Here is a 27,080-nt window from a genome sequence, read left to right as displayed (position 1 = left end):
CCTCCTTTATCCTCGCAACGTTGATCCGTGCCATTCCTTTTTTCTTTCCCCCTCCCCCAGGCAGCCAGCCGCCATGGCCGCCTCGGTCCAAGCAGATACCGAAAGCGCCTGTAAGCAGCGTCGGTTCATGACGAGGCTGTGGAAGGGGTCACAGACAGCGAACTGCTGTTAAGCATACCGACTTTCTCACCGAGGACCCACACAGAGGAGACTGGCGGAGACGACGGTCTCCGTGCTACGTATGTTTCGCTGACTGTTCCCGCACTAGGCGGCCTGCTTACGGGCTGGCGAGGCCGTGTGACACGTACGGATTGGCTGGGGGAGGGGGGGCTTATGCATCGCGTGTCTGACAAGGACAACCGAGGTGGGGGGGGGGGGGGGCGAGATCTTTGCCCGGGTCAGGAGGGATGGAACGCACGTAATCATGAGCGAGAGGGGGGAGCAGCCTGTCGTAATGACGGCGACAGTGGTGAACATTCGCCAATATGGGTTCAGTGGACTGTCACTTGTTTCCCGGGTCTTACTGGTTCTGTCGCTTGGTCACTGCGAGTCCACGCCCTTTGTGAGAAGGGGGCCGGCTTACGGGAGACCGAGGGCTCTGCCCCAGCGATAGGTGATTGCCATAGGAGTCAAGGTCAGATTGCGAGTCGCTTGTGTCGTATCTGAGGGCTCACTGATTCAAAATCAGCTCATAGCCTGGTTGCGGACATCACATCATTGTAGCACGCGTGACTGAGATAGGCGGGCACTTGAAGGGGAAAACAGGGGAACACCGTGTCCCGTGCCCATGTATGTATTGGCAATGTATTCAAGACTTGCATCCAACCCTTTGTCGCTAAACATCATCATGGCCATTCATCAACATTATGCCTGGCACATTCTGCCGTCGGCAGCGACATTCCACGCGTCGCTGCCGACCGTCTTCAGTGCATAAAAGACACCTTGAGGGTCCCACTGCTTCTTAATGGTCAGCAACTTGTCGTAGTTGCTGCCAAAGAACTTCTCCTGCCAGTCGGGGATGTTGAAGTCGACCTCGTTGACGTAGTTGCCCGAGCCCGGGGTCGCTGCCTCGATGGGCGGGATGATGGCGTCCGTCATGGTCTTCTGGTCCGCCAACATCTTGTCCCAGTCCCCGGGCGCGTTGCTCCAGGCCGTCGAGTACTGCACATGGATGGAAGCGCTGCGCCAGTGCGGGTTCACGGCGTTGTCGACGCCCGTGGGCGCCGTGGCGTTGAGAGCGACACCGGCGGCCAGGACGCTGTGGTTGTCGGCGCCGTAGCGGATCGCGGCGATGTAGCTGGCGCGGGCGGCGTCGTCGGTCAGGACGGAGCGTGGGACGAGGCGGGAGCCAAAGTTGTAGGACTCAACCTCGACGTGGCCGTAAGGCAGGGGACCCATCCACTGGTTGTAGTGGTCGCTGTAGGTGGTGTAGTTGGTCGCGGCGGAGGAGTAGGGGATGGAAAGGTCGGCGAGGACGTCAAGGAAGGGCTGGAGGATAGCCTTTGCCTCCTCGGCCGTCTTGTTGTAGGCGGTCAGCGGGTTGATGGCGAAGATGCTGCTGTTGTAGAGGAAGACGACCATGGCGCCCTGGTCGGTCATGCCGGGGAGGAGGGAGTGGAAGGCGTCGAGCATCTGCCACCACTTGTCCTGGGTCGTGTAAATAGCCGCGGTCTTCAGGCCGACACCGCCGACGACGACGTCGGGGTGCGCGCGGACGGTGACGGAGGTGACAACGCCAAAGGTACCAGGGCCGCCTCCGCTGAGGGCCCAGAAGAGGTCGGGGTTCTCGGCGCGGGAGGCGGTGACGATCTTGCCGTCGGCGGTGACGACCTCGAACTCAAGCGCCTGGTCGGCGGCCATGCCGAAGTTGGTGGTGAGGGCCGAGTGACCGCCTCCCTGGATGTATCCACCAGCAAGGCCGACTGTGGGGCATTCACCGCCAACAACGACAAGGCCGGCGGCCTCGGCGGCCTCGGTGACCTCGTAGCCGAGGACACCAGCGCCCAGTTTGATGGCGGGGCCGGTCCAGAGGTCGTCGGACCATTGGGTCACGGTGATCTCCTTGAGCTTGTGTGTCCAGGCGGCGAGGGCTCCGGCGCCGGTTGATCGGCCGAGATGGCTGGGCCGAGCGGGTCAGCTGACGTGTTTCACGGAGGCGAGTGGCCATGTACAAAAGAAAGGAAGAAAGAAAGAAAGAAAGAAAGGGGAGAAGACGGGCTTACTCGTGACCGGTGTTACGGACAAGGAAGCGAATGTTGTTGTCCCGCGCAAAGTTGATGGCCTCGACGACATCCTGGGCGGACGTCACCTCGACGGCGTAGTTGACGTAGTTGCCAATCAGGCACGGCGTGGTGCGGTCGGTGAAGGGGTCGCAGGACTGGTTGGCGAAGTAGGGCTGCATCACGGACGACGACGAGGGAAAGCTGGCGTCTTGTTAGCATGATTGTTTAGATTCGCCACCAGATGCCTGGCTCCAGGTTGGCTTACTGAGTCTGCGGGAGAGTCCACGACGCCCGCAGCGCGGCGCAGGCGGCCTCGTCATAGGTGGGGTCATGGCAGACGGAGCCGATGGGCACCGTGGCAACGAGCTTGCCTCCAACGGTGCTGTTGAGGGCGTCCCAGGACGAGGTCGAGGGCCAGCAGTCGTCGCCGGGAAGGCAGCGGCACGAGGCGTTATCGGCGCGCTTGGGGAGCAGCCCGGCGGTGGCGGCGAAGGGCGCGACTGCCAGGGTGGCGGTCGCGATGACGGCGGAGGTCTTCATCTTTGACAGGGCTGAGACAGGAAACGGGGCGCACCGACGAAAGAGCGACGAGAGAGCCTGTGCAGGAGGGAGTGAGTTGGGATATTAAAGAATGACTGGGCTGCAGGGAGGACTCCTGATGAGCCATGATGAAGCGGGAGGGCCATTGGGTCGTCTTTATATCGGGAGGGAAGGAAAACGGACTGTGAGACCCGGCATCGACCCTTGGCGGCGGCGCATGGGGCCGTCATACATACGATGTGCGATACCGGTAGGCTTGTGGTGTAGGGGACGGGGATGGAGGCTTTCGACATCAAGCTGGACTGAACAATGGCGTCGGACAACCTCCACGGCGTCACCATTTCTCACTGCCCCAGGAGGGGCCGTTCCCAGGATCGACGCCCCTTTTGGGCAGGATGCTCCGGGATAGCATGGTGAGCATGGGGGACGGGATGCGGAGCCACCCCCTCCACCTTTGCGCGATCCCCTTGAAGCAGGCCAAGGACCAGGGTCTGCGGATCTGGCCTTCCTACCCTACGGACATCCACCGTTGACATTTTGGGGTTTGTTTAGCTCCAGCAGCTTTGACCTCGAGGATCGACACGAGGTTCTGTTTGTGCGAGGGAAGTGACTTGGAGGCTTAGATATCGACGGGGCCGAGAGGAAAATGAGACGTGCACAATGAAAGTGGAGACTCATGCATGCCGAAATGGTATGGCGACATGGTAGTGGTAAGGAAAAGCGGCCATGTTTTTGTGTCTTCTTCTCCCGAGTGGCCATGGTCGTTCCGAGTGACAGGCTTCTAGAAGGCGCGCGTGTGTGTGTGTGTCTGTGTGTTTATGCTTATGTGTGTGTGTGTGTGCGTGTGTGGAAATATCGAATGGGAAAAGAGCGTCCGATGGTTGGGTTGGGTTGCGTTGTGGCTTCGTACTGACGCTGCATTAAATCGAATCTCGCCGCATCGGACGGTTGGAATGCTTGGCCGCGATTGCCGTGCCTCGGCCCCTGATTTTGTCGCAAGGCGACAAAGACAGATACGGTATGGCGAGAGAAGATTCAGCCAGCAGGCAGTGACAGTTAGTCTGGTGGACATCAATAATGCGAAACTCTCGCTGGAGATCCTTTGCCGGGAGCGGGCGGGCGGCCCCCAATGCTCCATGGTTATGTAGTTAACCTGTCGACTGTAGCTGGAGAACCCTTGATCGCTGTGCATTTCTGACGTGCCCGTTCTTTACACTTTCATCTCTTGTCACCGCTCGTCCCAGGGTCTGTTGTGGTTCCTCCTGCGCCACAGGCCTGATGATGGCAGCCGCTGATTGCATGGGCCTTTTGATTGCGAGTTTTCGCCGTTTAACGACGGGCAGGGCTGACTGGGGTCTCTCCCTGTGTGTGTGTCTCTCTCCCTCTCTCCCTGTCTCTCACTCTCTCACTCTCTTACGCCCCATCAACGCCACGAGGCCAAGCTTCTTACCACCCGCCCACATCGCTGACCATGGCGTTAGTCAGTCTATATTTCAATTTATTATCAGTCGAATCTTTGAAATCATCTACCTTCGAATCGGCGCAAAAAGAGAGTGCCAGCAGTCACCGACCTACCTATCCAATGCGTCTACCCAGTTAACATTTGATTATTCATTCGTAATAACTACGTGCAATACGTATCAATGTTTGTGGGGATACTTCGGATTTACGCTGGTGGAAATCCTCCTTCACTTTTTTTTTTTTTCCTTTTTTTTTTTTTTCCCCCTTTCCCTTCCTTCCCCGATGGCAAGTGGAACTTGCCCCCCTTTTTGGGTAAGAGGCGAAGGCACCTATCCATCCAGACCTAAACCCATTATTACCTCCGTTTGCAAATTCAATCGTCTTTTCCGAGTCTTCCATCCTGCGTGGTGTGGTGTCGGTTCCAATAGTCTCGGCCACCAGCGTCAGCCGCCACGTTTTCCACCTTGTCGCTCTTCCAAGTCCCAACGGCCCCCCGAACTTTAGCTAGTCGTTCTAGACCTGCCATGCTACCAACCCTTGGGACAGCGCATAGAGGGCAAGAGAAAAAGAAGAAAAACGCAGATATAAGGGGCGCCGGGGACATGTATCAGGTGACGGCATCGAACCATTTCGCCTCCCTTGCGGCTTAATGACCAAATTCTTCCAACAGCTCCCTGGGTACCTGCAGAAACTGCGGGTCTATATCGTTATGTGCGGACCGACGGTAACCAACCGCAACCTCGAGTCTCCCACTAGTATTCTGCAATTGCGAGAGGGCAAGCTTCTTAGCCTCGGCAGAACGCACCACCCCCCCCTGCACTTGAGCGTTGCAGACTCCTGCATCTGGCCCTTGCTTGGTCCAGGGCGGGCCTTCATGCAGTTGCGTTGCTCGCGCCCCAACCCAGCTAGCTGTCAACATGTGCTTCTATCAGGAAGAGGGGCCGGGAGGCAATAGTTGGGCTGAAAGGGGAATCTCTGCGCCGGCATGATTTGAGCCAGCTTCTCCTTTTCGAAATCGGAGCCTGCGCACGATCCGGCATCTACCAACTGCATGTTACACGTGTAATCCGCTCGAGGCCGGTGCAAAACTCGTTCCATTCTGATGGGTGGGAGACCGACCATCTCTATCTGCGAAGTAGCGTATCGTTGATTGTTCTCAATCTCTTTCGGGAAGGAAGCCCCTTCTCCCCTGGTGTTGGCGCTATCCACCCACCCTTTCTCTATCTTTCCCCTTGGTTCGCCTCCGTCTTCTTTGCCGTGATCCGAGCCTTCCCATACTACCAAGGTCGTCTTAGGCTCGGTTACACTGCACATAGCCCACTTCTGCCGGAGGACCAAGGATAACAGTCGTCGCGCGGGCAATCGTCCAGACCCCGAGACCCTGTCTGCTGGGCTCGGGTTCTAGAAACGCGCAACGGGCGGATTGGCCCGCCGGGGGGTAGATGAAGACGTTCGTCACGATGCCGTTGCTGGCTGTCGAACAGGGTCGGACGAGGTCAGCAGGACGAAGTCTATCGGGCCATGACACCCGATTGAGGATGGCCTTACCTAGGGGGTACCCTGATAACGTCTCAGGCACGTCGTAGACACCGGTGAAGGTGCCGTTCTCGTATGTGAACGAGATGCCGAACACTGCACCAGGCTCTTCGTCTTGTGGTCTCGGGGCGGCCGCGGTGAGGGCGGCAGAAAGGAACGCGGACGCAGCAGTGAGCCTCATCGTGGATATCGCCAGAGATGCTTGTTGACCCGTCGGCGAGACACTCAGATGCGTCGACAGTTTGCTTTATAGCGCCGGGAATTTCCAGCTGCCCTTTCAATGATAGCCTACTAACCCTTGGTTGTGCTGACAGAGCGCCATGTCCGACACGAGGTATTTGCCTTGCTATTGGTCCACCGCATCATCCTTTTCATCGTAATCACGAACAAGCTAGTAGTGGAAGTCCACCATCAGCAAAAAGGCACGGCCTTCTTGGCACACCCGCAGTGTCGGGCTCGTATCTGAGATACGAAAATCAAGTGCCGGGCTATGATTTCTGATGTTAAAGCCTTGGGTCTGCCCGCTGACAAGTCGTGGCATTGGCCTTCCAAGGAGGACACAAAATGGATCAAACACAAAGTCCGTGTCAAAAACGAAGGTACCATAGCTTTCCCACTATAACACTGCTGGAGGTTTCTGCTCTATCCCTCTGTCTGCTGCAGACGTTTTCCCCCTCCAACATGGAGAATGTACTTCACGATTTGGCGTCAAACGGTTGTTTAGACGAAGGCCATGATTCCACACCAAACTCATGCATAATCGCGACATAACAACGACACCCTTAACCACAAAGCCTCGGTCATAGATGCCTCTGAGAGCTTGTTCTCGTAGTGCTTCGTGCTCTCTGAGAAGAAGCAGCATTGCCTGCGCGTGGCGTCGAACTTCCACTTATTGTCAGAGGCGTCAGAGCCGAAGAAGTGTTGGCCAGCATGATGGTCTGAGCAGTGACACCGAATACTCATTGCCGACTGTGGAAAGATGCTCTGGGGACAGGCCGACCCGTGATGAAAGAAGTATAGGTGTATAGTGTGCATCGTCCTACTGCCGTTGTCTGAAGAAAGACACAGAGTTGCAAGTTCGCCAAGCCCCTCTTCGATCAAGCAGTATTGCCGTGATCTTGGCCCCCAATTCAAAGAGATTGCTCGAAGAAGCTCACAGATCCGCAATTATCCCCTGACGTGCCATACTGTCCTGACAATACCCCTGTGTTGCGATCACGGGTTCGCAAGGTTGATACGACATAGATTTCTAGGCATTGGAGCTTTTCTTTTTCCATATCGGTCAGGCGCAAGGCTCAAGCACCGGTGACCAACATCCACGGATGCAGATTACAGTCGCAAATCATAGAATACCAATGCCCCATTGTTATTTTCATCAGGCAAAGGCCACGAAGGGCGACCTCAAAACCCGACCGCTCGAATCAATCTTGACGCCCTCTTTCCTCAGAAGCATCCTCTTCTCATCCAGAGTAATGCCCTCTCCGTCTTTGGGCCACTTGCCCTTGAAGCCCCCCAAAGCCCCACCAGTGGCAACGACTCTGTGGCACGGGACTTGTGGCGCAAAAGGATTGCGACGCAAAGCGTTGCCGACGGCGCGCGGTGAGGACTTGAGATGAGCTGCTAGGATGCCGTATGTCGTGACTTGGCCCTTGGGTACTTGGCACAGGGCAGTCCAGACTCGCTTCTCGTATTGAGTGCGATTTGACCGGGCGATACGGTCCAGCTGTGTCTGCATGTCGTCGCCTTCAGGTATGGAGATGGATGTGATGTCTCGTGCGATAGTCACAGACGACGCCTTCGCAAGGGCTGTTGTAGACATGGCGATGATGTGTGTAAGATGACTAGGATCGTGTCACTGCGTGACGGGGCCGGTTCAGGATCAGGTAAAGTTTGAAAGCACGGCGAGTATCAACAAAGGGTACTGATAGAAGAAGAAGAAGAACAACAGGCAGGACATTGATAAAGTGCTGATTGAGTCAAAGATAAAATAGAAAGTTTGGCCGCTGTCAATGTCAAGACAAGGGCGCGTCGCAGACCGCGGCGAGCCCAAGCGGGGGCTTCGCGTGCACTCGCGGGATCACATGATAAACACGTGACCGTCATGACATACTTGAGCCGGTTCAGGCTTCTCGCAGCGCATACCTAGTATAGTCTTTTCTCAAGATAGGTACCTAGCGGCCAACTGGTACTTCCCATGTTTGAGAAGAGACTTTGATGGCCTGTCGAATAATGTGCTGTCTTGTTTATGTATTTTTTCTGCATCCTCTTCAGAAAAAAGGACTTCCAGCCCATGCTTTCGTGACCATCCGAACGCCAAACTGATTCAGTTGTAAGAGATGTTGTAAGTTCGTGGCAATCCCGAAGTAGGCCGCTCACAAGCTTCGATGGCGAAAACAGTAATAGGACCTCGCCTTGGTAAAAATGAAACCAAAACCATGCCCCCTCTCCCGGCCTCTTAGTCGCCAGTGTCAACCTCAAGGTCCAGCTGCACACCGTTGCTGACACCATAGTCCTCCAGCGTGAGGTTGTCCTTGAATGGCCGCTCGCCCTGACGCTTCAACAGAATCTCGTGAGGCTCCCGGCCGACTCTTGCAGCCACCAGAATCTTGAACATCTTGACAGGGTCCGACGCCAGGCAGGGGATCGCAGCCTTTGTACCCAGACGGTCGTTGACGTGCACAATGATCATCTCCTCACCGCCAGCAGTCGGGGCAGGGGCGGGCTTGTCCTTCTTAGCGGGCTTCGGCGCATCCTTCGAGCTCGAGGCACTGGGCCTGTTATCTCTGGGGCCCGAGTCACGGGGGCGGTAGCTGTCGTTGTTGCGGTTGCGGTCCCGATCACGGTCGCCGTCGCGGTGGCGGCGAGGAGAGTTGGAACGATTGCGGTAGCCTCGCTCGAGGCCTCTTCTGTCGTCGCGGTCGTCGCGGCCGTCGCGGCGGCTATTGTCCTTCCATTTGAAACCGCCTTGTTTTCTCGGTCTGTCGCGGTCTCTCTCGCGATCACGCCGAGGCGAGCGCGACCTTGAACGCTGTCGATCAGCCATGGCGAGGTGGGGTGGTTCGGTGTGAGAGACGAATAAATGTAGCGGCGGTCTCCAGAAGCTTTAGGTAGTTTAGGCACTGCAAGCGCCGTGACCTCACAAGCTGCCCCACCTTCGACATTAGGAGCTACACCTGATTACATAACTGTCTGACTACTGAAACCCCACCTCGAGTCAGTCTGCATTAGCCTAATAACTCTGGAACCGCACTTGCTAATCAAGTGTGTTTCTTCAGTCTAACTAGCCTGACATTAACATACCGGAATCAAAGCCAATGGACAGAGGCTGGGGAGCTGTATATACATGTGTTAGGAGTCAATAAAGAAAAGACTTGAGAGGAGCACCCTGAAAACCCGTAAGGGTCTTACTAACCAGATAGTAACAAATCAGAATCAAGGCCGATTGAAGGAGGCTTAGGAGCTGAACGTTGGGGCGTTGGGCCATATGTGGAGTTATCACTTGTCAAGGAAGGACGCATTGCTGCTCAAGATGCGGACATGCGCTATTCACAAGTAGTGTGTAAAGACTGGTGAACTTTTGACGTCTCCTTTATTGAGCGTCTATATCTATGACTTAAAAACCAAATGCATTCCTTCTTTTCTAGTCGTCAAACGCATTGGAGGCAATGGCCGTCACAATCCTGTTCGCGACACTCTCCAATATGTCTGTTCCTTGCGTAGATGCCTCAACCTTAGACTCCTCAATGGATTCCAGAATAGTCTTAATTCCAAGACCGATCTTATTGGATCGGGTGTCGTTTTGCACAGATTGGATGACGGCTTGGACGTCGTTTCCGCCGAACATACCCGTTTGTTGCAACACCGAAGCAAGTTCGCGAACGTCTGAGACGGCAGGCACTGGGATCTGTCTGCGGAAGTGCTTGAGAACGCCCAGGTTGCTAAGGATGGAGCGTTCCGAAGTCGTGACCATGATGAGGATGCGCCGGCCCTACGTACGGTTAGTTTCAGCTCATACGTGTGAATAGTGTGTGTGGCCTCACCTTGGGGGGTTGTGTCTGAATAAGCGAAATAAGTCTGTCAAGCACAGTATTGGAGAAGCGAGGCCCAATCGGGTTCCACTGAATCAGCTGCTCAAAGTTGTCCAAGACCACGATGCTTCGCTCTGACTTGTGGGCGTCGGTGAAAACCTTTGTGAGGTAGTCACTCTTTCCAAACTCGTCCCGGTAAGCAGTGAGGTGTTGGGGCGAGACAAGCTTAACGAAGGGGAATTCAGATTGCATGGCAGTGTGAGCGGCCAACGCTGTCTTCCCGGACTCTTGTGGCCCATGAAGCAGAACCGGGATTCTGGTGAGAACATCTGATTCCTTGACAGTATCAATGTAACCCATCATTGTACGGATAATGGCCGGAATGTTTTCGTTGAACTGAAGAATTCCCATTCCAAGAGCGTTTGCGATTTCATCCTCGGAAACACCGTAGGCGGGCTTGACCTCGGTCAGCGCGTTCTCGAAGTCGTCCATGGTGATCTTCATTGCAGAGACATCGGACTTCATCTTGGCGCTGTTGCCGACTTCAGTGTGGCGGTTGAAAGCGAAAGAAGTTGCTGCCTTGACGACACCGGAGATCTCGGCACCAGAGTAGTTCTTGGTACGGGCTGCCAGTGACGCGAGGTCAACCCTGGGATCCATAATGTTGTTGTCCCGCATCTTGGCAGTGTGAATCATCAGAATCTCCTTGCGTCCTTCTTCGTTGGGTAGACTGATTTCCAGCTGCACCTCCAAACGACCAGGACGCAGGAGAGCCTCATCGATCATGTCCTTTCGATTGGTCATACCGATGAGCAGGATATTGTTGAGCTGGTCAACACCATCGAGCTTGGTGAGCAGCTGGTTGACAACACTGTCGCCAACGCCAGTGCCACCGCCAGCACCAGAGCCTCTCTGCTTGCAGACGGCATCCAACTCGTCAAAGATGATGATGTGAAGGCCACTCTGGTCACCCTTCTCCTTGTACTCCTTCTCTGCGTCGGCGAACATCTTTCGGATATTCTCTTCGGATTGACCGACGAACTTATTAAGGACTTCAGGACCGTTGATAATCTTGGGCTCGCGGGCGTTGAGCATCTTGCCGATTTGCCTGGCGATGAGCGTCTTTCCGGTTCCAGGAGGACCGAAAAGCAGGATACCCTTGACGTGCTGGATACCAAGCTTCGCTACCAGTTGCGGGGGAAAGACACGGGAAGCAAAGGCTCTGCGGAAAATGGTGGAAAACTCGTCGTGCAGGCCACCGATACCCATATCCTCAAACTTGAAGTCTGGCGAGATAATGGGGTTGGCGTTGCCCTGGTGTTCTCCGACTTGGAGCTTTAGTTCAGAGTCGGCAGCCTTGAAGAAGGACAGAAGCGTTGAAGTGTTGTAGAAACCACGGGCAGAAGGGTCTGAGCTTGTGACGACGGCATCAGGTCCACGGCCACCTTGGAAAGTGATGGTCTTTACAGTAGCAAACAGCTTCAGCCCCTCGATGTCGAGCAGGGTTCTTTGGCCAGGAGCGAAGAAATGCATCTGGAAGAAGCGCTCAAAGACCTTGGCCAAGTAGTCGTGCGTGAACTCGTACTTGGGGTCTCTCTTCATCGAAGCCCAAGAAAGCTCGAGGTCCATCGCTTCCAGGGGGGTGGCGCCTTGCCTACTGGCATCGTATACCTCGCCCTCGAAGGTGTCCGTCATTCCGATCTTGAGCCACTGTCGCTGCGGGTCGGAAAGACTGATGGTGCCTTCGGGAAGCTCGGGTGTTGGCCTAGCCCTAACAACATTCTCTCGTACGGTACCGCGGACAGGGTCTCTGGCTCTAATAAGGATGTTGATGTCGGCACCGTCGCGGCTTGGGGCAAAGTCTCGGTAGCTCACGCCAGCGCTACATCAGAGTTAGTTGTGAGTTGTGAGAGAGACAAGGAAAGAATATTGGGATACTTACACATTGGCGTAAATGAGCTGAGTTTGTAAGGCCTTATCCCGGATCTTTTCAACCCTCAGGCGCACGCCCGGCTGCCTGGGTTGCTGTGGTTGCTGTGGTTGCTGCCGAGGCAGCGGCTTCTCGGGGAAGCTCATGCTGAAGTTTGCTCGGTCGAAGTAGGGAGAGGTGATGGATTTGGTTATTCGGTCACCCACGGGTTCGTGTAGCGGAAGGGTTGTGTTTTGGTTGTTGAGGAAGACGGCGAGTGTGGGATGATGAGGGGAGGTTATGTAGTTAAGGTGGATGTTGGGAACTTGCTTGGAGGGGCTTCTCGGCGTCGTCTACGCCTCAAGTCCCTGGGCCCGGGGAGCGCTAAACCTTGTTCAGGCAACGTCGACTTAAGGCGAAGTAGGGTACGTACACGGCGAACCCTTACCTTACCCTTGCTGCAGCGAATGGTGTGAAAGATGCGTCGGTGCTTATGTGGACCCGGCAGGTGGGTTTGTAACCGTGTTCAGTCCGTTTCAACTCTGGCTGGCTAGTTTGAGAATGCCCGACTCGACTTCGAGTATGAGACATACGGCTCAGCAAAGCTGGGTTGTTTTGAACAGAACCATGAGTTTCTGTGAGTATGGCGGTTAATCTTGTAAGCGCTGACATGTGTCATGAACCCGAAGCGTTGACGACAAATGGTAAGTGCCAACCTACCCCTACCTACCTAGGTACCTAAGGTATCTAGGTACTCTGTATCTTTAGCAGAGCTGACTGAGCGTGACAGCCCAGGAGACGCAAAGTGGGGACACCGCAGCTGCCACAGCTGTCTGCGTGTCTGCCCACACCGGTGCCTGCCTTACAAATGACGTCTATTGGCGCACAAATCCCACTAGTCTGCTTTCGGATTCCACTCCCACTTGCTTGCAGCTTAATGAGCGGCGATCTCAACTGAGATGGCCGTGAACCTCCCCATCTTATCAAGCTTCATCACCACGCCGTCTGAGATACCCAGTTGCGAAAATGCCTCTGTGAGTGCATTTCATCATAGATGCAACGCGAAAACGTGCTAACAAGATTGCAGCCATCTGCTGGGGAAAAAGTCCTGGAACGTTTACAATGCAGACAACATCGCCCGGGTCCGCCGAGATGAGGCCGCCGCGAAGGCCAAGGAAGAGGCCGAGGAACAGCGCATGCAAGAAATTGATGCAGAGCGCCGCCTAGCCATCCTAAGAGGTGAAGAGCCACCGCCTCTGCCCCCAACAGAGACACCTGAAGATGAGATAAAGCCTCGGGACCGCGATGCTGTGCCCATCGGTAGGGAGAGGAAGAAGCGTAAGCGGGTGGGCGAGGACGACACGGATTTTGAGTTACGTGTCGCGAAAGAACGCGCAGCTGCGGTGCAGACTGCCACCCAAACGCTGCGTAAGTCGACGAGTTCTGCGCCCATCGTCGACAACGCCGGCCACATTGACCTCTTCGGTGAAGAACGCAAACAGGGCCGCCATCTGAAGAATGAAGAAGCCGAGAAGGAGGCCGCCAAGAAGAAGAAGGAACTAGAAGACCAATACACCATGCGGTTTTCGAACGCTGCAGGTAGAGACGGGCTGGTCGGTCCTTGGTATGCAACCTCTGGGGCTATATCAGAACTCGAACCCCCGAGTAAGGATGCATGGGGTAACGAAGACCCCGGGAGGAAGAAGAGAGATGCCGAGAGAATCGTTTCAAACGATCCTCTTGCCATGATGAAAATGGGTGCTTCGAGGGTGCGCGAAGTTAAGAAAGAACGCCAAAAGTCTGAGGCTGAGCGACAAAGAGAACTGGAGCAACTACGAAGAGAGGAGAGACGCAAAGAGAAACACGAACGGCGAAGACGAGAACACAAAAAGGGTGAAGATCGATCCGGGAGAGACGGGTCTCGTGAAGAGGATCGGGATGAGGAACGACGTCGATCAAGGAAAGAAGATGACCGTCATCATAGATCGAGCCACCGAGACGATGAGCGCTCACGAAATAAGGATCGCTGGCACGGAGAGAGAAACCACCGACTTGAACGAAGGCGCGGCGACAACAAGAGCCGAAAAACAGAAACACGAGGTCGGGATGAAGCAGGACATCGATCAGAGAGTGAAAGGCACAAGCGAGACTCTGACTCACGACGACGCGATGAATAGGGGCGTCGACCAGAACTCGATGAGGGGAGCAAGCATTGACTACAAAAGGCGTGAGAAATATCTACAACTACATAAGTGTTGACAGCGACCCACTGGGGTTGTGCGTACAACTTGTACGGAAGATCTTGTCCAAACCTTCGTGGTCTTGGTATTTCGGACGTCTTGCAGCCAGACGCTAATAGGGAGTTCCGAAAAAGTCCTCCTTGAACATGGTGTTGAATGCTTTGCCCTCGTTGTGTAGGCACCCGAGGCCGGCGCTCACTCACGCCAGACAAGGTCTCTCGTCTCCTCGAACCACCGATGGAACCTGTAATCTTGCGCGCCTTGTCGTAGGAGCTTTTCAAGGGGCTGGAGTGCGTCTTGATGACATGCTCAGCCACGACACGACACCGCACCAATTCCGTAACTGTCGATGAATTCCGTCATCGGTATCAAGGCCGCCCGGGTTGGAGGAAAAGGCTCCTATGCATGATGAAGTCGGAGTTTTGAGGATTCAAGCGGCGAGGCCTCCAACCTGCGATACCAATCATCGAGCCTCGGAACGTGATTTATGCATGCCTCTTGTCGTCCTAAGCGTTCTGGCGATGACCTTGAATGGCCAAGCGATTGACGAGCATGTTCAAACCCTGGGGTTTCGATTTCGTCTTGTGTGCTACCACGAGGTATGTCGTGAGGTACTACAGCCTCTGACAGACCAGCCGACTCTGGAGCAAATTTAGAGCATCCGAGGCGAACACTGTTGGTGCTGACTTTTTATTCCGGATACAGGGGCTGGGTCGCGATTCAGCTTCCTCGCAGGACTGCTTCGAGATAGCTCCGGGCCGTAACGCGTGAATGAGACAAAGCTTGACGGCAAACATAGTTCTGGTCGTTATCTGAAAGCTCGGCGATATCAATAATTTTTTGCATGGGATTTATCGGGTCCGGGGTAGCTTGGTTAACAAACGCCATCATCACTGAGCCGCGTATCTTTGCACATACTTTCTGCCTTTGCAAAAGGGCAAGGCTGCAAATGTGAATCTTGATGTATTGTCTTTGATATACTTTGGGCGAGATGATAATGTATATTCCAGAATCGATTGCCTTGAAGTAGTTGAATTACGCCGAGAAGGACGTCTGTGAATCCATTCAGTTGAGCGTTGAATGTTGTAGAGAAGATGCCTCCGAAAGGGAGATGTTGGAGTTAGGAAGCTGTTGGGTTCTGTGCTTGTACCTAGGAACCGAAGTGATTATCAATCTTGCAGGGACAAATGCGTGTAGGTGCCTTACGTATGTGGAAGGTATGAGAAATAAGCCGGCACATGGTACAATACTCTGCTGGCAAGATCCAACGGATAATTCCCAATTCGCTGACCCACAGACTGCTTCAGGTCTTCGAGAACTTATCACTATATTGATAATCGAGGGATTTGTGTTGTATACTCCTGACAGGACTCACTCTGTCCCTTTCTCGTTTACATTTTCTATTGCACCTTCTCCAAGCTACCATGTCTGCTTCGCTGCTTCACCTGCGACACACACACCCACTTACAGAGTCTGATCCACTTTCCTTCCTTCTCCTCCATCACCCAGCCCACGCGAGCCCCCTCACTCATGCATAAGAGCAACACTGCGCAAGCTTTTGCCTCAACTCGATCATGGGACCTCGCATTGCTGTTGTGGCCTCCAGGCCTACACACGCACACGTGTGACCACAATGGCATATACGTAAAGGCATACAAGACTTCCAGATTGCCAGGTCGAGAAGTCAGCTAAGATTAAGTGGGTAAGTCAGCTAAGCATTACGTGCCTAGCCAGCGCCGTAATATAACAAAGCCGGTGTGTCCCTTTCGTGTGGCGAACATCGGTGTTCTGGTAGTGCATGCCCATCCAGAAGAATTCAATTTGGGATGCTGTTCTTCTTGGACATCTTGACCGTGGCTCAGCATGCTAGCTAGGCAGTAGTCGCAGGTGTCCTGAGCATACTAGGTTAGGCATTGTAATCCTGGTAAATCCATGGCATAGCCACAAAAAAGGCACGGTGGCGAAACAGGAAGGCTTCTGGAAGGATTCGACGGTGGATCAGGGAGAGGCTCAGCTCCGTTGGGATTTCAAAGGTTAAGATCTACGGCTTACATGGCAGTTCATCCTGAAGATGTTTCGAAGCTTGGCCGACCAGTGCAGTGAGGCAGTGCAACCATGCTTTTTTTTCTTTTCTTTTCTTCTTCTTTATCAATGTCTCTCTTTACCCAAGCAGAGCGAACAGGGCTTCCTGAAGGCTGGGTCCGCTTGTCTGCCTAATGTTAGTGTACTGGTCATTGGGGAACGGGCAACTGGTCGGGTATGATGACCTTACGAATATGGTATCAAGATCCGAATAATTGGCAGACGATATGCTGATGGGCAGACATGCTGGTTGCGGAGCTATTCCCCCGAAGGCGCCGGGCGAAAGAATGGTCGGGCAGTGCTCGGCCACGAGTGCCGGAGAGACGCTATGGCCACATACGGAGAGTGTGGAACAGGGCGGTCGGCGCAGATTGGCCGATCCGGAGACTGGTGCATCAATGGCGTTCTGCCCAGAAGCTCGGCGGCGGTAGCTCGAGTGGGCAATGGTATTTGTGCACATATGCAGGAAGCGGGGGCTATGAAGTCATTCCTAGATCCCGTGGGCTTTCTTGGAGAGGCTCTGCAGGTCGGCCGTAGGAGCTGTGTTGGTTCGGCGGGGCAAGAGCCAAAGGAATGCCGGCACGCAAAATGGGTATCAAAACGAACACCTGACCGAAACGAAAGCAACTGCAATTACTAAATGCTTGACTGTGGGTAGGATTCTCGACGCTGGAGTTCCATGATATCATGCCGCTTTGCCGTACACCCTTGGCGGAACTCGGCACGCGCAAGTGCGGTGATTGGCGGTTGGCGTGCTGGGTAGGGACAGGGCTCCGAACATGATAAATGATGACACAGAGATGAATGTTTTATGAAACGTTTCCCATTCACGAGGGGACTGACTGTCTTTGGTTCGATGGTTGCAGCAATTGCCCCTGACAACGAGACACTGCGCGACACCCCAGATCTTGTCGAGATCAGACGGCGCAGGCTGGGATGGGATTGTGGCTTGCTTGGGGAAGGAAGCCTGGATGAGGGAAAAAAGTGCCAATTCATCCTGAGCGATCCCTGATCAGCCACGCCCAGCCCGTGCGCAGGCAGAAAGTCGCGCGCAAGTATGTAGTAACTGATTTACCAAAGGCTGATTATGGGCGAAAATCAGGCCCGCCGCCGGCTCCTAAGGTTGGTTGCAGTTGTCCAGGCAGCGACGAATGAGGAGGGCTGAGCAGCAAAAGGCCGCTTCGTGGAAAGGTTGAATGCCACCGGGCGGCCGTATCTCGCACATGGCCTGGATGTACGAGGGCAACGTCTGGGAGTTCGTCCTGGTTGACCGGGCAAAGCGAAGAAAATGTGTACCGCAGTAAGACTGCATGCAGGGCCGGCAGGTTCATGATTGGAGGTGGCATGGAAAGTCAAGCCGTCGCATCCAGACGGCGGCTATGCGGGTATAACTACCTCGGTACCTAGTTGGGTAGCTTCACTTTGCGCTCTTGTTTCGAGGGTGGGTGAGTGAGAGGGTGGGTGAGTGAGTTCAAGAGAGTTCAAGATGTGGAAGCTAAAATGAGAGCACAGGCCACGGGGTTTTCTCTCCCTTGGAGAGTTTCTACGCTGTATCCGTACTCTCTCCATCATCGGGCACGTTTGCCCCCGCATTTTCATGGCTTCTTCTGCTTGTATCCCTGTCCCTGTCCCTGTCGGCAGGTGAACAGACCACGGCGAGTACCTACCTCTAGGTACCTAGGTTAGCTACCTACCTACTATGTAGCATTCGATTGCACGCGACCGTCGTGACCCTGATCCTTCGGCTTCCGTAGCTTCCTCTCGCGGCTTCCCTACCTCCGGGTCAGACAGGTGGATGGATTGAAGCCTGTTGGTGGTACCGACGCTGTAATGTACAAGTAACCACCCCACCTCGCCCCTCTCTCCACTCCCAAGGTAAAACTACCCAGGTAGATAGCTGGCCTCGATAAAGTAATGTAGACTCCGTACCTAGACCAGACAGACAGACATTCTGGGCGCAACACAGCCTACACACCCCCTCCGTCATTCGACCACCCCGGCTTCTTTGACCCGCGTGTCTATCATCTCCAGTCCTTTTCGTCCCTCTCTACTTCCCTTGCCGTTAGCCTGAGACTCGAGGTGCTAATCCCACGACCACCAGTCAGTCCACATACCTCCCTACTTACTTAAGAACCTCGTCTCCCCATTTTGCTCAAGCTGGATTGAACACATGGTTCACTATTCCGACTCCATTTACGAAGCTTCCGATCATCAAGATAACCATATACACCAAGCTTCGTCCTCCGACTCCGCTCGACATCTACTTCGCAACAGCTCTACCCGGTCGCATTCGCCCACAATGAGCGCCACCAATGCTCCGCACCAGGAGGGTTCCTCAAACGGCAAGGGCAGAGCCCCCGACTACGATGAGAACGACCATCGCACCGAGACCACGACTAACGGTGGTAGCCTCGGCCAGGGCGGCTTCAAGCCCCACGGAGAGATGACGGTCAAGCCCCCCACCAAGGAGGACCTCCAGCGTAGCTACGCCAAAGTCGTCGAAGAAGATGCCAACCCCAAGGGCTGGTACGGAACCATGAGTACGTCCCGTCCCAGCCGCCGTCCTCAATGCTCCATCGCCGCATGCTGACCTTGTGTGCTTCCAGTCAATGCTTTCGGCGCCTGCGTCGGTACTATGGGAGCCATTCCCTGCTGCATCGTCTGCCCGAACCCCTACAAGAACGTGAACCAGGGTAACGTTGGCCTTGTCACCAAGTTCGGCAAGTTCTACAAGGCCGTCGACCCCGGCCTGGTCAAGGTCAACCCTCTCAGCGAGAAGCTCATCCAGGTCGACGTCAAGATCCAGATGGCCGAGGTTCCCCAACAGACCTGCATGACCAAGGACAACGTCACCCTTCACCTCACCTCGGTCATCTACTACCACATCGTCGCTCCCCACCGCGCCGCCTTCGGGATCTCCAACGTGCGCCAGGCCCTTATGGAGCGCACTCAGACCACCCTTCGCCACGTCGTCGGTGCTCGCATCCTTCAGGATGTCATCGAGCGCAGGGAGGAGATCGCCCAGTCCATCGGCGAGATCATCGAGGACGTTGCCGCTGGATGGGGTGTCCAGGTCGAGAGCATGCTCATCAAGGACATCATCTTCAGCCAGGAGTTGCAGGAGTCGCTCTCCATGGCCGCCCAGAGCAAGCGTATTGGTGAGAGCAAGATCATTGCCGCCAAGGCTGAGGTATGCCTCTCTTCCCCATTTTCCACTGAAACCGCGAATCTCACAAGGCCCAGGTCGAATCCGCCAAGCTCATGCGCCAGGCTGCCGACATCTTGTCGTCTGCCCCGGCCATGCAGATCCGCTACCTTGAGGCGATGCAGGCCATGGCCAAGTCGTCCAACAGCAAGGTCATCTTCTTGCCGGGCCCCGGCCAGACCATGCCCAACATCCAGCAGTCGCTCAGCACCAACCAGACGGGCGAGTCGTCGACCGGCGCCAACAATGGCACTGCGGACTTCAATGACTTTGGAGGTCAGAATTCCGGTTTCCAACAAGCCATCAACTCTCGTATCATCGAGAACATTTGAGTTCGCACCGAGTGCTGACTTGAGACTGTCGTTGGGGGGATAGCTTCATCCTACTAGAGCCGGGCCCCTGCACGGTCGATTCCACTTGCTGATCATTGTTGATTTTGTTGCGACGACATACCCCCTTGTACTTGACGATGCTCGACATGATTAGTTTTCATATACCCCTTTGCGACGACCGAAACACCACCAAAAACAAGAAGAAGAAAAAAACCAAAAAAACCGGAACATGTACTTGTATCATTGGGCCTGATCAACAGACGATAGCCGCCATCGGCATGACGAGGCTGGACAGGCTTTGCAGAATACCTAACCCGTTCGTTAACTATGTGCCCGAGGGAGAGATAACGGTGGATAATGGTAATGGTAAATGAAGAAGCCTAAATTGAAGACTTATCTACTGTACATTTTCGCATCCTCGGTCCCTCTGCCCCTCTGCCCCTCTGTCTCTTGATGATATCATGGCCGCGTGATTACTGGAATGGAGATTGCCCATGAGTCGGCGGGGGGTTGATGTGCATTGAGGATGTATGGCTGAGAAAGATGAAAGATGGTATTATACTATTATTCACTGCACTCGGTCTTGCGAGACGGCTGTCTTGAACCAACAACATGTACGCTTTTCCTTTCTCCCCGACCCATCGGGAGACGCCAACACGTAGACGGCCGCTTCAAGTCTCCTTCCAGGGTAGGGAGATCTCGACGGGTTGCATGTCCTTCTCAACCATCTGGGCCACGCCCTTAGCCTCCAGCCCCTTCAACCCCTCGAGCACCTCCTTGTACCCCTCCTCACTCAGCCCCTCTTTCCGGTCGCAGTACACGTCGACGCCCTCCTTGGTAAACATCGTGGGCGCGAACCAAGTGACGGCCCAGCGCTCCCTCTCGCCGCCGGCGATCTCGCGCTCCCCCCACCCGAGAACCTCCCAGTGGCTAGTGACGAAGAACAGCCAGCCCTTGCCACGCCAGTCCCAGGCCAAGGTGTCCCCAGCCGCACAGGCGGTGTCGACGCCCTTAACGGACTTGACGCCGCCCGAGGCGGACTTGTTGGACTCGTACTCGACGAGGTCGTCGACGCGCGCGGTGCCGTCGGGCTTCGGGTCGAGGGCGGCGTATGAGATGCGCACGTTGCGGGCGTCGCGCCACATGGCGAGCGTCGAGTGCGTGACGCACCAGGTGCGGAGGAGCCAGTCGATGGGAGGGGCGGGAAACGTCGACGGCGTCGTGGGCGCGTACTTGGAGGGAGAGCGGAGGGATACTTTCGTCGAAGGGGAGGCCATGATTTTGGGAGGGCTTTGCGCCGTGAGGGCGACGTTTGCTCGATGAGGAGCTTGTACGGAGCTCTGCCGGGTCGGAATGGAAGGCGATTGACAGGGTTTTTGCAGCGCGATGGTTGCTCAATCTGTTGGCTAGTCTGTTGGGCATGCGAATTGAGCGGAAGCCGGTCGTGGTAGGTATGTTGGGTCACAGGAGGAGAGTTGGACGTCGAGCGAGCGCAAACCATTCACCGGGATGAGCGCCAGGGGCGGTCGCGTTTCAAATATTGTCAGCGGCCTCGGTTACTAAGACTAGAACATTTTCTCTCTCCCCTTCCGTTTGGGGTCTCAGTTCAAGCCAAACAAACATGCTCTCCAAATCCCCAATTATTGACTCGCGATGAACAGTTGAATCATAGGCCGTCCAACACCCGCAACACCCGCAACTACCCGCATCCTCCCTCCACATCGACTTGATCGCGCCAGGCACAAAAAAAAAAAACACATGGATCTTTTGGACCCCGATTTCTTGAACCCCACGAGACTAAGAGCGACCAACCGCCCCCACCTCAGTGCCGAGCAGGGGTCTTAATTCGACCTTTTGGCGCACCACGGGTCTTTCCGCGCCCAGAGCTCCCTTTCCTCTTCTTTTTTCTTTTTTTACTTTCTCTTTTCTTTCTGCCTTCTTCCACTTTTGCCATTCCCTCTCCACACCCGGAGCTCGTCTAGGTAGTGTGTTCCCCCTCCCCCTTTCGCTTCACATACAACCTCGAGACCTCTTTTCTCAGCGTCATTGCGCCGCAACCTCTCGTGCCTAAGGTACCCTCTCGCGCGCGCGCAAAATAAATAAATAAATAAAAAACACCCGAGAAACCACACCCGGCAGCCGACCGATCGCCCACCGCCAACGATGGACGACCAGGACCTAGCCGCGGAAATCGACCCCGAGATGGCCGCCTTCATGGGCTTTGCCTCCTTTGGCACCCAGCCCGCCGCCAAGAAGCGCAAATACAACCACCGCACAGATGCCGTCTCCTCCGCCTCCGCCTCCGGCCCCGTGGGCCACCACCCCGTCGCCGTCGCCGCCGCCGCCGCCACGGGCGCCAACCAGACCGCTCTCGCGGCCCGCACGCCGCGCGCTCCGATGACCGATGCGCCACCAGCCAACACCGACGAGATAGCCCTTGACGATGACAACGACGCCAACAACGCCGACACTGCAGCAGGAGACGAGGACCAAGACCAAGACCAAGACCCCGACGAGGGCGGCGCGAACATCTACTCCGATCCGACCATCGCGCCGGCCCTTGCCCACGCACAGAGCCTCATCGACGAGCTCTCAACCCGCGGTGGCGTTGCCTCCAGCGCGCCAGCAGACACCTCTGCCTCGCAGGCACAAGGCCCTTCCCCCCTTCTCCCGTCCGCAGCATTGCCCAGGCGTCCCGACGTGTCGTGGGGCAAGGAGATGGGGTCCACGCCGACGACCATGCCGACGAGGGAGCGGAACGCGGAGGCTGCTGCCGGTCACCCGCCCCGTGGTGGCCGTCAGGGCTCCCAGCAGCAGAGGAGCGACGGGAAGCCTTGGTGGGAGGGGTACTACGACCACGCGTCGAACGAGAACCCGTGGGAGAGGTTGGAGAAGAAGGCCGGTGTCCAGCCAAGGGGGGCTTGGTTGTCCAGGGGCCAGATGCAGACGGTATGAGGTGTGCTGTTGGAGAATGGTCGATGACGAAAGGAAAGGGGGGAGTCGGGGTTTAGGCCCCGGACTGGGAAGGACATGGATGAGACACTGTGTGTGCCTCATCCATGGGTCCAATGATACGGACACTCACTGCCTACCCAGCAGCCCCTGTCCGCTTTGGCATATCGACGACATGGTATTCACCGACTCCCTCGCCGATATCACGTGATGGCACCTTTTGTCTCGGGCTAGGTCATTACACAAGACACCACGGCTCATCACATGATGTGTTTACTCGGCTTCAGACGTCCACCCCACAGGCCTGGCCAAGACCTGGAGGGTCGTTACGGTGGCATGACGGATACGCTACGGTTCACGACGGTGGAATTACGGTGGACATATCGTGGACAGCAGCCCCCGGATAGGGATCACCACGACCGGATAAGAAGGGCTTACGACATACGACTACGAAACTATGGGGGCGTGGGAGAGCTCTACGGGGGGTTCTAAAGAACACCATTCCCGCCGGCCGAGGAAAACCATCACCTCGTCCCTGCCGTCTCCCTTCCCGAAAGAGCAATATCCCACCACCCCGAAAAGGACAAGCGCCTCCAACAGAAATGCCACAGTTTTGTAACCTCCTAGCCTGGTTCCTCTCGTCTCCACCGCGGGGACCGGTCTGTCGGTCTGTCGGCCCCTTGGGAGGAACCTTTCAAAAGGCGACAACAGCCCCCTATCCTCCCCGGGCGCTTGCCCTGGCCTGGCATGGTCTCGACACACACCCCCCTCCCGGTAGGGAAGGCGTGTGTGTACCTTTTTTTAAACTACAAGAAACCGCCCTAAATCATACCCCATTCGTCCAATCATATCTCATAATGGCCTCGTGCAACAGAGCTCCCACTCCCCCCGGGCAAGGTTCAGAGCAGGACGGCGGAAACCCCACAGCCCTGCATCAGCCAGGGTGGGCGGCGCCAAAGCTGTGGGAGAGATGATGCGTGCGTTTGTGGAGGTGTTCCCGGTCGCGTTGGGAATCTCCCACCCCCGTCAACCCACACACTTGACCCTACTCTCAGCATGCCGCCGCCAAATGTTCCTATTGCCAAAAGCAGCGTGAGATGGGCGGCCGCCTAGGCCGCCCACCCATGCTCTCAACCCGCGCCGTGCCGCTGCGCGTCAACCCGTCCCGGCCGTCGGGTTCGCCCTGGACCCCCTGTCTCCCCCTCCCTCGCCTGCTTGCCCAATATGTACCCAAGAAAATAATTAAAAAAAAAAAAGGTGTAAACAAGCGGAAGTGGAGGGAGGTGTGCGCTCATCAGGCACGCAACGATATGCAAAGTAAATTTCCGAACGTTCGGTATCACGCTTCCCCCCCTCGTGCGATTCCTGCAGTGCCTTTGCCGCCGACAGGGGTGTGTGCTGCAGGTACGGAGATGTAATGCGTCTATGGTGGTGGTGGTGTGTGGTGGTTTGTTGACGACGGCGGGCTTGGAACTTTTTTTTGGTGGTAGTTGGAAAAAAAAAAATGACACGCTAGAAGGAAGTAGTATCGCAAGGCTGAAAAAGGGCGCTCGCTGGTCGCAAGTCTTTTCGACGTCGGCGGTGCCGCGCGGCTGAGAGTTTCTGGACGGACAACGACGACGACAACAACAAGACTCGAATCGCCGAGCTCGCCATCGGTTCGCTCCGAGCAGGAGACTAGAGAGAACCGACCGGTTTCTTCTTCTTCTTTTTCTTCTTCTCTAGTAATCGGGCGAGGGATAGCGAGCACGCGCCTTGTTGTACTCGTTGGTGTGCTTGCGAGAAGTCTTGCTCTTGAGTGATCTGCAAAAAAAGGTCCGCGTGTTAGCCGCATTGTCTCAGATCTTCCGGTAATGCTTCCCCACTGGATTGCGGGGAAGTTTTTTGTATGTCTGCTTCTTTTTTCTTCCTGGATTGCCGGGTCGATCACTCATTGTATCATTTTTCTTTCCCTTCGGCCCATTCCTTTTTTTCTTCTGTTTCTTTTTCGCGTGCCGTGGGGGGGGGGGTTGTGCTGCTCCCGGAGTCCCGGGAGGCGCAAAAAAGGGGGGCTAAAACAACACTTACGAGACTTTCTTCTGCGTCCACTCAAGGTCCGCGCGCACGTCCTGAGCGTCGCGGTAGCCCTCGTTGAAGCGCTCGCGCGTCTTTGAAAGACGGGCCTGTGCCTTCTTCTGCAGCTCCAGCAGCTCACGGTGCTTTGCGTTGAGCTTTCCGGACCTGCTCCCCTCTCCCTGGTTAGCCGTTTGTTTCGTTTGCACCGCTCGAGGTCCCGGTGGTCGTCTTTGGGTGGAGTAAAATAAAACACTTACGTCTGCGCCTGGACCGCAATGTTGCGGTCGAGGGGGATGGGGTCGAACGTCTGGGCGAAGCGGTCCTGCATGTAGTCGTTGAAGTCGACGCCGCTCGCCGAGTGGTGTGTGCTCTCAAAGTCGCCGCTGTTGCTGCCGGCGTAGCTGGAGTTGGCCACCGAGTAGCCGCTATTGCTGTACGAAGGACCGGTGCCAGAGCTGACCGACTCGTCCGTCTCTGGGGGCGAAACCGAGTAGGTGCTGTTGTAGCTTGGGTAGTGTTGGCCCTTGTGGGAGGGGACGGGCAAGGGGAGAGAGTAGTGGGAGTTGTAGTGAGAAGACATGATGGGCGGATTCTCAAGTCAACGAGAAAAGAGGCTTGACGTATAGTTATGTGTGTGCGATGTGAGCGTGCGCGGGCAACTTGTTTGAAGCAAACAAGAGATGACTAAGTTCAAGTGTGAACTGGGGAGGTGGCGGCAGGACACAAGAGTGTGCAAGGAAGAAGCTTGTTTTTGCAAAGGAGGACAGCTGTGAGAAACTGTCTTGATAGAAGAAACCTTGGGAATTGTGATGGGAAAGGAAGAAGAAGTCAACAGAATCAAACCGCTCAACATGTGCCCTTTTATACTTTTTCCCTCTTCCTCCAGAACCATTCTCGGACTCCATCTCTTCTTTCTTTGGGCGGCAGGGGGGGGATAAGACAACCGAGCCCTCGATTCGTCCGATGACATACCATGGCTTCATCAACAGCCGGTGGCCCCCGGCCCACCAAAAAGGGCGAACGGACAGAATGGTCCAAGGGGCATGATGTGATGGGATGATGCGAGCAGAAGGGGGTTGCAGACGACAAAGACAACGGCAACCGTGATAGAGCGGCAACCGGTCGACCTGCCCGGGTCTGGCTAGCCCGTGCGTTAGTGACAGGGAAGTGACATAAACTAAACCCTGTCTTCACCCGCGTTGCTTGCCTCGCGGACACAAGGGTGACCGCGGGGGGGAGAATTGGGAGAAAAAGAAAGAGAGACGTCTAACGAAGAAGCAGTCGGATGTCGAGGGTGTGGGCATCGGGGGTGTGGCAGCGGACGATGGTGGGAGGGTGACGGAGAGAGCCATTGGCCAAGGAGGATGAGGCAGGGAAGCGGGCTGGTCCCATCTGCAGGCCGAGTTTTTTTTTTAATTTGTTTTATCAAGAGGAAAATCCAAACCGGCAAGTGTCAAAGGCAAAAAAGCGAGAGAAAGAAAGTGAGCAAGGCGTCTGCATATGCCGAGGGGGGCAACTATCATGGGTTGGATTGGTGGAGCATCCCACGATGGAGGATGGGTGGTCCGGAAGAGGCAATGGATCAGTCTGGAATATCCTAGGCAAGGGGAGGGGAACCCCTCAGGAGCAGGCTGGGACCCCTCCCCCCCCCCCCAAAAAAAAAGTGAAAAAAGAAGAAGAGAGACAGATGAGAAAGAGAGAGAAAGGGAGAGAGAGAGAGAGAGGGCGTGTGTGTGTGTGTGTGTGTGTGTATGTCCGGTAAGCCACCACGGCACGGAATTGGCCGGCGCAGGTTGACGAAGAGCAGCGGATGAGACAAGAATGTGCGGCTTGAGGGGAAGAAGAAAAAAAGAAGCCGTGTATGCCGTGTAAAACGGCGAAGAAGTGACATGCAGAGAGTGATGTATGTGTTGGGTCCATGGCAAGGGAGGGTACAACTTTAAGATACTTTAGTTTACTTCACTTCAGTCTATGCCTTTCCTCCCACACGACTCTGCCGACTAAGGCAAGGATAGGAATAGGATGCGCCTGCAAGCCAGGGGCATGGGGCTCTGTGGGCAGGAACGGCCATGGCGTGAAGGGCTTCCTAGGGCCGATGAGTTCCGCGCACGCCCGTGCGGTGTGGTGTCAAATAGGTAATTGGTACGTAGAGTGTGCCTTAGCTCCCAAGGGGCCGAGGTGTGGGTGTAAGACGTATGTGTATGTGTGTGTATGTGTGTGTGTATGTGTGGGTGCGGGCGTGTGTTTGTCGAGGAACCCCGGGTCGGAAGACGACGATCTGGCTACTTTCCTACGGGCACACACACCATGACCGTACATGGGAGGTGGGATAAAAGCCTAGGTGGGTAGCCTGCGTATGACGGAGGTACCATGCGGGTCGTATGGGATCTCGGTCCATTCAGACGCAAGCCGAAGAGGGAAGCGAGGGGCGGTAACGTCCTGATTCGTGACGAATGGGTTTGGAGGATGAGGGTGGAGAGACGAGGGGTCTTGAGGGTTCAGAGGATGGACAGACGTC

The 27,080-nt window shown here is 55.5% G+C and overlaps 12 protein-coding genes across 12 annotated transcripts; 4 read left to right on the top strand and 8 right to left on the bottom strand.

Moving 5' to 3' along the window:
- Positions 1–864: 864 nt before the first annotated feature.
- Positions 865–2,762, bottom strand: LY79DRAFT_509094 (FAD binding domain-containing protein; the record flags this gene model as incomplete). The annotated part of the gene is made up of 3 exons (XM_060554019.1): positions 865–2,119; positions 2,223–2,423; positions 2,488–2,762. The coding sequence occupies 3 exons, from the start codon at positions 2,760–2,762 to the stop codon at positions 865–867; spliced, it is 1,731 nt and encodes a 576-aa protein (XP_060417465.1).
- A 1,207-nt stretch (positions 2,763–3,969) lies between these two features.
- Positions 3,970–4,874, top strand: LY79DRAFT_49232 (uncharacterized protein). Its single transcript, XM_060553322.1, has one exon. It carries the CDS (start codon positions 4,041–4,043, stop codon positions 4,725–4,727), a length of 687 nt encoding a protein of 228 aa, XP_060417464.1. The 5' UTR covers positions 3,970–4,040; the 3' UTR covers positions 4,728–4,874.
- A 640-nt stretch (positions 4,875–5,514) lies between these two features.
- On the bottom strand, positions 5,515–5,940 carry LY79DRAFT_667193 (uncharacterized protein; the record flags this gene model as incomplete). The annotated part of the gene is made up of 2 exons (XM_060563343.1): positions 5,515–5,696; positions 5,772–5,940. The coding sequence occupies 2 exons, from the start codon at positions 5,938–5,940 to the stop codon at positions 5,515–5,517; spliced, it is 351 nt and encodes a 116-aa protein (XP_060417463.1).
- A 1,194-nt stretch (positions 5,941–7,134) lies between these two features.
- LY79DRAFT_509083 (6-O-methylguanine DNA methyltransferase) lies at positions 7,135–7,578 on the bottom strand (the record flags this gene model as incomplete). The annotated part of the gene is made up of 1 exon (XM_060554018.1): positions 7,135–7,578. The coding sequence occupies one exon, from the start codon at positions 7,576–7,578 to the stop codon at positions 7,135–7,137; it is 444 nt and encodes a 147-aa protein (XP_060417462.1).
- A 178-nt stretch (positions 7,579–7,756) lies between these two features.
- Positions 7,757–8,870, bottom strand: LY79DRAFT_543699 (ubiquitin-related domain-containing protein). The gene has a single exon (XM_060557071.1). It carries the CDS (start codon positions 8,800–8,802, stop codon positions 8,215–8,217), a length of 588 nt encoding a protein of 195 aa, XP_060417461.1. The 5' UTR covers positions 8,803–8,870; the 3' UTR covers positions 7,757–8,214.
- Positions 8,871–9,399: 529 nt separating this feature from the next.
- LY79DRAFT_667190 (ATPase) lies at positions 9,400–11,863 on the bottom strand (the record flags this gene model as incomplete). Its single annotated transcript, XM_060563342.1, has 3 exons — positions 9,400–9,747; positions 9,800–11,669; positions 11,730–11,863. 3 exons carry the CDS (start codon positions 11,861–11,863, stop codon positions 9,400–9,402), a joined length of 2,352 nt encoding a protein of 783 aa, XP_060417460.1.
- A 781-nt stretch (positions 11,864–12,644) lies between these two features.
- Positions 12,645–14,105, top strand: LY79DRAFT_49195 (uncharacterized protein). Its single transcript, XM_060553320.1, has 2 exons — positions 12,645–12,730; positions 12,784–14,105. The coding sequence occupies exons 1-2, from the start codon at positions 12,723–12,725 to the stop codon at positions 13,871–13,873; spliced, it is 1,098 nt and encodes a 365-aa protein (XP_060417459.1). The 5' UTR covers positions 12,645–12,722; the 3' UTR covers positions 13,874–14,105.
- Positions 14,106–16,993: 2,888 nt separating this feature from the next.
- Positions 16,994–17,571, bottom strand: LY79DRAFT_543688 (uncharacterized protein). The gene is made up of 2 exons (XM_060557070.1): positions 17,094–17,571; positions 16,994–17,015 (listed from the first exon to the last, which is right to left on the bottom strand). Exon 1 carries the CDS (start codon positions 17,362–17,364, stop codon positions 17,104–17,106), a length of 261 nt encoding a protein of 86 aa, XP_060417458.1. The 5' UTR covers positions 17,365–17,571; the 3' UTR covers positions 16,994–17,015; positions 17,094–17,103.
- A 746-nt stretch (positions 17,572–18,317) lies between these two features.
- On the top strand, positions 18,318–19,555 carry LY79DRAFT_587866 (SPFH domain/Band 7 family protein; the record flags this gene model as incomplete). The annotated part of the gene is made up of 3 exons (XM_060560829.1): positions 18,318–18,558; positions 18,625–19,208; positions 19,262–19,555. The coding sequence occupies 3 exons, from the start codon at positions 18,318–18,320 to the stop codon at positions 19,553–19,555; spliced, it is 1,119 nt and encodes a 372-aa protein (XP_060417457.1).
- A 671-nt stretch (positions 19,556–20,226) lies between these two features.
- Positions 20,227–20,832, bottom strand: LY79DRAFT_509135 (uncharacterized protein; the record flags this gene model as incomplete). The annotated part of the gene is made up of 1 exon (XM_060554020.1): positions 20,227–20,832. The coding sequence occupies one exon, from the start codon at positions 20,830–20,832 to the stop codon at positions 20,227–20,229; it is 606 nt and encodes a 201-aa protein (XP_060417456.1).
- Positions 20,833–21,718: 886 nt separating this feature from the next.
- On the top strand, positions 21,719–22,510 carry LY79DRAFT_509325 (uncharacterized protein; the record flags this gene model as incomplete). Its single annotated transcript, XM_060554043.1, has 1 exon — positions 21,719–22,510. One exon carries the CDS (start codon positions 21,719–21,721, stop codon positions 22,508–22,510), a length of 792 nt encoding a protein of 263 aa, XP_060417455.1.
- Positions 22,511–24,076: 1,566 nt separating this feature from the next.
- On the bottom strand, positions 24,077–25,447 carry LY79DRAFT_49031 (uncharacterized protein). The gene is made up of 3 exons (XM_060553314.1): positions 24,820–25,447; positions 24,575–24,727; positions 24,077–24,310 (listed from the first exon to the last, which is right to left on the bottom strand). The coding sequence occupies exons 1-3, from the start codon at positions 25,140–25,142 to the stop codon at positions 24,229–24,231; spliced, it is 558 nt and encodes a 185-aa protein (XP_060417454.1). The 5' UTR covers positions 25,143–25,447; the 3' UTR covers positions 24,077–24,228.
- Between the last annotated feature and the right edge of the window lie 1,633 nt (positions 25,448–27,080).

This window comes from Colletotrichum navitas (genome assembly GCF_030913465.1).
Source record: "Colletotrichum navitas strain CBS 125086 chromosome Unknown LY79scaffold_11, whole genome shotgun sequence".
NCBI lineage: Eukaryota > Fungi > Ascomycota > Sordariomycetes > Glomerellales > Glomerellaceae > Colletotrichum > Colletotrichum navitas.
This window is presented reverse-complemented; position numbering and strand designations above follow the sequence as displayed.

Excerpts from the sequence above, each read along its gene's own strand:
- LY79DRAFT_543688 (XM_060557070.1), bottom strand. The coding sequence starts at position 17,364 with ATGCCACCTCCAATCATGAACCTGCCGGCCCTGCATGCAGTCTTACTG.
- LY79DRAFT_543699 (XM_060557071.1), bottom strand. The coding sequence starts at position 8,802 with ATGGCTGATCGACAGCGTTCAAGGTCGCGCTCGCCTCGGCGTGATCGC.
- LY79DRAFT_49232 (XM_060553322.1), top strand. The coding sequence starts at position 4,041 with ATGATGGCAGCCGCTGATTGCATGGGCCTTTTGATTGCGAGTTTTCGC.
- LY79DRAFT_49031 (XM_060553314.1), bottom strand. The coding sequence starts at position 25,142 with ATGTCTTCTCACTACAACTCCCACTACTCTCTCCCCTTGCCCGTCCCC. Across the intron at positions 24,728-24,819 it reads ATTGCGGTCCAGGCGCAGAC|GTCCGGAAAGCTCAACGCAA; the intron begins GTAAGTGTTTTA and ends AGAGGGGAGCAG. Across the intron at positions 24,311-24,574 it reads TGGACGCAGAAGAAAGTCTC|ATCACTCAAGAGCAAGACTT; the intron begins GTAAGTGTTGTT and ends CTTTTTTTGCAG.